Source organism: Salvia hispanica, chromosome 4 (assembly GCF_029641045.1).
Source record: "Salvia hispanica isolate PSC_SH4W2 chromosome 4, Shi_PSC_v1, whole genome shotgun sequence".
NCBI classification, from domain to species: domain Eukaryota; kingdom Viridiplantae; phylum Streptophyta; class Magnoliopsida; order Lamiales; family Lamiaceae; genus Salvia; species Salvia hispanica.
In genome coordinates, this window is record NC_142695.1 from 32368372 (window position 1) to 32377891 (window position 9520).

The 9520-nt window shown below is 33.5% G+C and overlaps 1 protein-coding gene across 1 annotated transcript; it reads right to left on the reverse strand.

The window, feature by feature from the left end:
* Positions 1-1039: 1039 nt before the first annotated feature.
* On the reverse strand, positions 1040-2659 carry LOC125193490 (BES1/BZR1 homolog protein 3-like). The gene is made up of 2 exons (XM_048091285.2): positions 2262-2659; positions 1040-1654 (listed from the first exon to the last, which is right to left on the reverse strand). The coding sequence occupies exons 1-2, from the start codon at positions 2475-2477 to the stop codon at positions 1181-1183; spliced, it is 690 nt and encodes a 229-aa protein (XP_047947242.1). The 5' UTR covers positions 2478-2659; the 3' UTR covers positions 1040-1180.
* Between the last annotated feature and the right edge of the window lie 6861 nt (positions 2660-9520).

Sequence of the window (9520 nt, forward strand, 5' to 3'; positions counted from 1 at the left end):
TTTACTGTGTTCTAACTAAATTGAGTCAAAACTTTAAGGTACGTGGAATAAGAAATTGTGTTGAAAAGTAGAAAAAATGAATAAAGTAGTAAATATAAAGAGAGAGTAAAGTAGGTGGTAAAATAAAGTAATAGTGCTTGGATTTTTATTTTTTTTTTATCAAAAAAAGGAAATGGCTAAGCTTAGTTGGGACATCCCAAAAAAGAATACGACTCAACTTAAGTTGAGATTGATGGAGTAATAAAATATGAGGTGTACTTCTATTTTATAATAAAAATGAAAGAATAATCTTAGTGTGGGACAAACCAAAATGATAAAAATGAACTCTTATTATGTTAAAGACTAAAATGACAAAAAGAAATTCTTATTGCAGGATAGAGTGAATACACGGTTTGTCATTTATTAATACTTCATCCGTCTCATGCTACTCGCATTTTTCATTTTGATTGCGTAAATTTGAACATGAGTAATTAGTGTATTTAAATTAAAATTTTAAGTGTAATAAGACAACACTTGATAAAGGAAACACGGACTAACTTTAATATCTTAATTAAATACCATTGTTTTTATCTAAAATAGAAATAGTGCAAATAGTTTGGGACAGTCTGAAAATGAAATGTGCAAGTAACATGGGACGGAGGGAATATTGTTTACTAAATTTGAGAACATATACATAAGTGAACAAACAAGTCATTCTTCTTCAAAATAGACTGATCGATACACAACATGTTCAGAAGCTCTCAGTCGCTAACTTGTAGAAGTATGATTAAATATTCTAAACCAAGATAGATGTGGATGATCGACTGCTAGTGCCGATAAGAAGTTATTCCTATCTTAGATTTTTAATGACACTAAAACAGGATTGTGAAGACTTGCTGGTTGAACCCAGATACAAGATCTTTTCGATTATTTATTTCTTAATCTATAAAAGTAAAGTTGAGCAACTTTATCTCTTGGTGTACTAAGAAGCAATATGTATAGGAAGCAATTATATGTAGTGACGAGATCGAAGACAGAGGTGGGTTATAGGTGCTTAGGATGAATAAGAAAACCTTGATATTTGAAGTATAATTAATCACAACGACACAGCATCAAGAAATCAAGATAAACTGACTATTCATGACTTCAAGCATAACTATTTAATGTATTCATCATGAATCTCTCAGCGAGTCATGGTGATCTACCTCGGTTTCGAGCTCCCGAGTGTGAGCTCGAGCTCATCCGGGCCGCACTCTTCGTGTATCTTCTCTCCTTCCCACGGCTTCACGAGATCCGTTGCGCCAAACACAAACTGAGGCATGGGGACGTCAGCAGGGGAGCACGTCCCCGGGGTGCACATGAGAGACCTGGAGCCGAACGGGTTTGAGGAAACGAGGCTGAAGGTTGGAGAAGTGGTACCGCTCGGGTACCACGTCTGGCGGCCAGGGCTCGGAGGCACGGACATGGGGTGCTGCAGGCGAGCGAACGAGCTGCTCCAGTCGGCAGGGGTTCCGGGACTCAGGGGGGTCACGGGAGCGCTGATGGAGCCACCCCCGCGCATGTAGTGGTACGGGGGCTCGGACGACGAGAGGTTTCGGAGCCATGGAATCAGAGAGTTGCCATCTGATGAAATGGAACCCTTCATGAAATCCATGCTCTCCACAGGTTTGCATCCCTGTTAGTATAAAACATTTCTTTCATCCCATCTCAATACAAACAAAATTAATTATGGAATGAAACCCTTGACGCATTTTTTTAAAATGAAATTTAAGAAAATTAATTTTAAAGATTAAGTGAAAGATAATACAGTAGTATAAAAGAGAATAAATTAGAAGAAAAAAAAGGGTAAAATATGAAGGCAAATAGGTTGGAATCGTAATCAATCATAATAAATTAGCAGTGTACAATTGAAAACATATCACAATAGTCTGCCTATAAAATTCTAGACATCCATCTGAAACGTGGTTTCAGCCCCACATTATTTCGCCAAACGTTTTGGACTTTTTGTGTATTTGTTTTCATGAACCATAATTAGATATTATGACATCCACAATATAGTTATTTTATAGTCCTAACCATTGATGATGCTGTAAAACATCTTTGTAACAGAACCCAATGCAATTAGAGTTAGGCCGATTCGAGGGGCAGCACTGTCTTTTCAAAATAAGATCCCAAATCCCCATGTTCTCCATCAAAACAATAATTCTCGTAATTTTTTAATGACATAATTTAACAAGATGATTCAACATTTATTATAAAATGAATTTGATAGAGAAAATGACCTTTCGATAGGTGGTGCCGTCGGGCTCGACAGTCCAGCCGGCCTCGTGGCAGAGAGCCTTGAGAACCTCATTGTTGTCGCAGTGCTTGGGGAGCGTGTAGTTCCCGTAGAGGCGGAGCCCGGCGAATATCTTTGCTGACAAGGCCCTCCGCCGCCGCTCTCGGCATTTGTTGTTCTCCCGCTCTTTCCAGGATGGCGTCCGCGTCCCCCCAGTCATTTTTTGTGTATAATTAATTAATTGGTTGATTCACCTCAATTATCTACTCTATTAGAGAGAAGAAAAATAAGAAGCAGTGGAGGAGTAATTGAGAGACGACGAATTAGAATTAGCTGTGGGCTACCAACGTAGGAGACCTGTTTGAACTCACATTTTGTTTACATGACAATAATACCCCTCGCACACTTTTTTCCGCTTTCCTCAATTCACATCTCTTTCCACTTTCATGTTTATATCCATTAATACTACTCCCTCATATTTTAAATTACTTTATTCATTTTTCACTTTTAATATCGATACCAAGAGTTAATTGTAATATTGACCATATTCTTTTGACAATCTATAAAAATAATACTCCCTCCGTCTCCATCTCCGATTAATTATCATTCTTTTCCATTTTGATCCGTCCCTCAATAATTCTCACCCTTTATTTTTATCATAAATTATAAGTAGGTCATACACACATTTTATTATAAAACTAATATAAAAAAAAGTCTCTACATTCCACTAACTTTTTCAACCAACTTTTCTTTACATTTCTTAAAATTCATGCCCGATTAAAGAGTGACAATTAATCGGGGACGGAGGGAATAGTATTTGTCTAAAATCATCACCTGAATACTATATAATGGAAACTTTTATCCAAGATATAGTTACATACTTAATTCATACACTATCTGTTCTTTGTTAATAGATGCATTTCTTTTCGACATAAAGTTTAAATGAATGAGGAATAAAGTAAGAGTCACGAAGAAATAATAAAGTAAAAGAGAGAATTATTTTTTGCCAAAGTAGAAATGGTCCAATTAATTTGAAATTCTAAAAAAAAATGACTCTATTAATATAGAACGGACGGTGTAACAAATATATTATCATACCCACAGTATCCAAATCTTCAATTCAATACATGTTTAATATTGATAATCAATTGCGCTATAGTGTAGTTCCTTAGTTAATAATACATGTAGAAATTTTAATTTCAATTAAGAAAAATCTTGAACCGAAGAATGACCATTTTTTCTCTAGGAAAATATAGTAGAGAAAGAGAAACTATAACATTCGAAGCAACATTTAAAACAATTTTTTCTTTATAACATATTTATGCGTATAACGACTTCTATGTAAAGGTTTTTCTAGTTTCTCCATATTTATAAACAAAAATTATTACAAGTAACTAACTTTTAGCAATATACTACTGACGAGTATACATGTGTTTGCATTTAATTGATATATTTTGGTAATTATTGTTATGCTTCAAATTTGGAACTACTATTGCAATGTGTGTCATGCTCGTCACCGAAAATCCGTAAAATAGGGGAAGGGGCATTTGGGTCATTGAAGCGAATCTCATGATGAGCAAGGAAAAAGACAGAAGCGAGTGGAAGGAGGGACCGCGCTGGGTGCACGCGACGACAGCCGGCGGGAGGAGAGCCACGGCGGAGCAAATAAATAGTGAATGGAATGGCACGTGAGAGCGGAGGGTAGTAGGTCTGCAGCTATTCTCACTAGCTAATAATAATGGAATGAGAGCAGTGGACCATGTGATCCATCTGCTTTTACTCCCAACATTCTATAATTGTATTTTGCTTTTTCCTCTCTTTTTACTTTTCTTATTTTGCTTTTCCACTACCTATTTTTAAAGATGTACTCCTTCTGTTCCATAGTAATAGAGGCAAAACTATTTAACACGAAAATTAAGAAAAATTGTGTTAGGTGAGTTAAGTAAAGAGAGAATAAAGTAGAAAATGAAAAAGATAGAGAGATGAAGATAGAAAAAAGTAAGAGAGAGTAAAGTATGTGTGGAAAAATGTGTTGACTTTTACTAAAATAAGAAATGATTCTATTACTATGGAACGGATGGAAATGAAAAAACGCCCTTATTACTATAGAATGGAGGGAGTATTTTATGCCATGATATTAAATCATTCTGTAAATTTAAAAAATGTTATCGATCTCTATAATAATTCCTTTCAACAATTTCTTAAATGTCCTAAAATTTTAGATTTGAGAAAAATTATACTAGTACTGTCCTTCGTCACATTTTAAGTAAATCATTTTCTTTTTTATGTCTCACTTTAAATGACATATTTTTAAAAATAATAGCATTACTCTTTCTATTTTATTCTTCTCTCTTACTTTATTCTCTTTATTTAAATCATAAAACAACACCACATAAAAACTCGTGGCGGAATATAAATGTTCCACTTATAATAAGACGGGGAGTATATATACTTCCTCCGTCCCAATAAATATTAAACATTTGGTTTTCGGCACAGAATTTTATGCAATGTTGTTTTGTAAGTTAATTAATAGAGGTAAAGTAAAAAAAAATAGAGATGGTGTTGTTTTCGTTTTAGGAAATGTTTCCCCTTTAATAGACAACCTAAAAAGAAAAAAAAAAGTTTCATTTTTAATTGGATATTTCATGGGTCACCTCCTTTTTTATCTTTTATTTGGGGGATAAGAAACCACGTGATGCTGTTCTAGAATATAAGACTTGGTGGCTAAGCAAGTTATATGAGTTTTATTTATTTCCTAGTTTGTAGAATTAGTAGATGGAAAAATATTAGTTGTTTTTCCTTCTATCGAATCAGATTTTCCTTTTGATTATTTTTCTTTAAGTTTTAATTTTCATAAGTTTAGGATTTCCCAATCTATTTTACCTTAATCGAGAAAAAAATCACTAGTCAAGACATACCAATATGGCATTATGACATAGGATGTCCAACCTATATTTATTTGACAAGTAAAAATAGATTAACACCCAAATTATTTCAACTAATATAACATTCACCTTGTTTTGAATGTAATTGCTATTTTTGCAAAAGTAATCTATTGTGTGGAGTAATATTTTGTTCTTAAAGTTTTTTCGTCCTATGTAAATGTGGATTTAGATTTAACATAATATAATAAAACTAATTTTTAGATTATATTTTTATATTTATATGCCTTTATATTTTAATATAACATATAGCCATCTATGCAGCTTATAATGTGCAATGGCAATATTATATATGCGCAAAAATATTTTACATCATGATTAATATCAAAAAATTAACAGATTTAAGTTAATTAAAGTAAATAGAATATGAGATTAAGAATCAAAGTAACTAAAGTTAATTAAAATATTTTACATTATGATTAATATGAAGATTAATAAAATTAAGTTGATTAAAGTAATTTCACAAAAAAATTTCAGAAGCAATTAAAGTCAATACACACGAAAATACTTGTGTATGTATGGATACAGAGTGTTGATCTGTTGGGCGTCATATTTGAGCGCCTCCAGTGAGCGACAATGACATGGAGCCACACCACAATTTTATTGCTATATTTTCAATTATTTGTTTTTTTCTCTTTCTTAATAATTGTGCCATTTCTTCCAAAAGTCACATTAATCTTAACACCTTGAATGAGTATTCATCTCCAACACCGACTCCAATATCAGACTGAGAGCTCTCATTTATGTACCCAAAAATGAGTGTTTAACCTTGTCATCACTAAAACTAAAAGAGATCTGGATTTTAGCTGTTCCTTTCAAACAATAAAGGTTGAATGGTTGTAGAAATTTCGAAGAGATTCAGATCTGCATTCGGGGAATGAGATAGAGAAGGATTTATTAGAAAATTAGATTTTTTCCTCTCTTCGCCGGCTTCGTTATCGGCTGAGAATTGTCACCAATAATGTATTAGAAAATGAACTCTCTCCACTCCCACAATTCTATCTTTGCGGTTCCCCTCTCTCTCTCTCTCCTTTTCCGAGTTGGAGAAGATGAATAGCAACCTTAAAGTATTTTTTATTTTGATTTCTCCAATTTCTCCAATTGACGCTATTTTGATTTCACCAATTTATGCAATTGACACCGATGACTCAACCGCATGTTGGCGGTGGGGGTTAGGGTGGTAGTTAGACGAGGAGAGGGCGTCCAGGTAGAGAATGACGACGTGTACATTGGATTTTAGATTTACTTATTTTAGGATTCTGGCTTTCATGTTTACTCTGATTTTACAACTTTTGATTCTGGAATCAACTTTAGTTCAATTCTCACTTTACCCTGATTTTAGAATTTGGTAATTCAGGATTTCAGAACCTGGTCGATTCTGAAATCTGGATTTTAGAACGTTAATCTGAGCAATATTTCGATTTTAGTTTTTGTGATAACAAATTAAATGTATTCATTTTTGGGTATAGAGTTGATAGCTCTCATACCCTATATTGGAGTTGGATTTATATTCAGTGTTTGGAAAGAGAAAAGACAAAGTACTTCAAATGATAAGAAAATTGGTGATGTGGCTCATATGTCAGCGTCGCTCACAAGAGGCGCTTAAATATAATGCCTAGCAGATCAACTCTCCGTGGATACATATATTGATAGTATTTCATAATAATTCATATAGGAAGGGAGAAAAAATTCAGCGGTTCAGACCTACCATGTTGGTATGATGATATGGCATGCCTTGCAAATAATATTTTAACAAGGGGAAGTAGATCTATGTCATACTAACTAAGATACAATCTTTTATAAAATATTAAATAATTTCAAAATATGGTAATTGTTTAAACTTTCCACGTATAATATTGATACATCCATATATTAATATAACTATATAAGTATGACGCATAGGAGCTACACTATTTTGGAATAAGTATAGCATATAATAATTTATTTAATTAATGATGTGCAATGATAAAAATAAAACAAGAGCTAACCTATATAATTTTCATTTAAATAATATTTGTATTTACTTAAATATGAGTTCTCAATAATTGTTATTGCTTAATATTTATATATAACGCTGAACATGCAATATTAATCAAGTAATGCTTGTATTATGTGAGTTTTTCGCTCATGATAATTTGAACAGTGGTAACTAGTATTACTCCATAGCGGTCCTAGAATTTGTGTTAGTGAGTTGTGGTTGATATAGACTAAATATGAGAATTCATCCCAAGAGATTAACCTGTTAGGAGAAAAAGTCAATTTAGTCTATATACCCCGCGTCAGTTGCTCTCACAACCGATGTGGGAATTGAGTCCGTAATATTCGACCTTCCTTTAAGGGCCAACGTCCTTGTTGGTCACGGCCACGTTGGTCACAGCTGGTTCTTTGCCATGCCACCACTCCGTGGGCCACCACTCCGAGTTCCCGTTGGTCATGGTCACGTTGGTCATGGCGGATTCTTTGCCCGACCACCAATCTGTGGGTCACCACTCCGAGTCGGTCCCAAACGTACTCGTTGGTCACGGCAGATTCTTTGCCCGGCCACCACTCCAAGCCATTTGGGCTCTCAATGAAAGCACCAATTGGTACAGACCAAACAAGAGAATTCAGTCCAAAAGACTAGCATGTTAGATGAGAGAGCCCATTTAGTCTATATACCCCACACCAGTTGTTCTCACAACCAGTGTGGGAATTGAGTCCGTAACAATGGTACTTCTAGAGCCCTAGTACCAAATTAAAACCATGGTAGACTGGTAGTATATGACTAACAATTGACTAATTTATTGATTATTAAAATAAATTTTCTTAATACGAATCATATACACCAAGTTGTATAGTTTCAAAAAGTATAAATAAATCCCCATTAACATAGAATCCGCAACATATGTTTGAAACCTTTTTGACAAAATTACCAACGGAAGAGCATATACTAGTACTATAATGCAAAATAAACAAACAAATAAATAAATAAATTAATTAATTAAAAAAAATCGTAAGGAATATTTTCCAGTTTCAAGATGTCAATGATTGCATGTACTGATATTTACTGATACAGTAGTACTACCATGATCTGAGCATTGGATATTCTCTCAGGGCATCTTCAAAATGAAAATTTGAGGGAAGAATCACCTCCAACCAAGCTCCAAAACGCATCGCATATCCTCCAAATTTTGCATTTTAGAACAGTGCTACCCCAAAGATGCAGTAGCACTGTAGCAATCGCAAATTCACTTTTTCCAATTTCTGGAAATTGCAAATTAATCCTTTCTTGTTCATCTATTTTTGAATAAAGCAAAGAGATTTACCATATTTATGGAGAATTTGGCGGAACTAGTGAAGGAAGAAATTTGCCGATGCAGATAAAGAAAAAAGAAAAAGAGGGATGTAGAAGATGAAGTCTCACGTTATTTTGGGGTTTAATTTATTACTCCTATTATCTGTAAATGGGCTAATTGAGTGGGCTGATAATAGGTATGCATAAATGAATGAATTAGAGATCTCCTTTAGCTTTTGGGCGAAATAACTAATTAGTTAAAATTCATTTTATTATATAAATATTGTATAATTTGTAAGATTGTACTCCAAATATAATATGTATATAAGTAAATAAACTAAATATATGAAATTTGGAGTATAAATTATTGATAAAGTGTCATGGAGTTAATGTGTAATTTAAATAAATATGCAGGTAAGATTGAAAAAGTAAACAAAATAGGTGAATATGAAATATTCTTTTGGGTTTGGATTTAGTGTAAATGGTTGGAGTAGATTTACTGTTTGATGCGACAGAACTGGAAAAATGGGTTTGAGTTTGATGTAAATGGTTGGAGATGGCCTCACAACGAAATCAATTCCATTCATTTTTTAATTAATCAATTCCATTTTATTATAGAAATATATTTCTCAAATTAAGAGCGTTACTTATATTCATATTTCAATTCGTTCATAAAATTTCAACTAAAATTTTACACTATTAAAGGGTGGTCCCTTTTTTTCCAAAAAGCCACTTCACCTTCAGTTTTTATCATCGCACATCACATTTTTCCATACAAATATATACTCCCTAGTCCCTCCGTCTCAGATAATTTGGGACACTTTAACCCGACACGGGTTTTAAGAAATTTAATTAAATGTGAGTTAAAAAAGTTGGTGGGATGTGGGTCCTACTTTTAAAGTATTAGTTTTATAATAAAATGTGACTAGAAATGAGTTAGTGTAATATGTGGTCCATTACCAAAAATGGTAAAAGTGAAATGAGACAAATTATGTGGAACGATCCGAAATGGAATACTTGATCAAATTATCTGGGACGGAGGGAGTA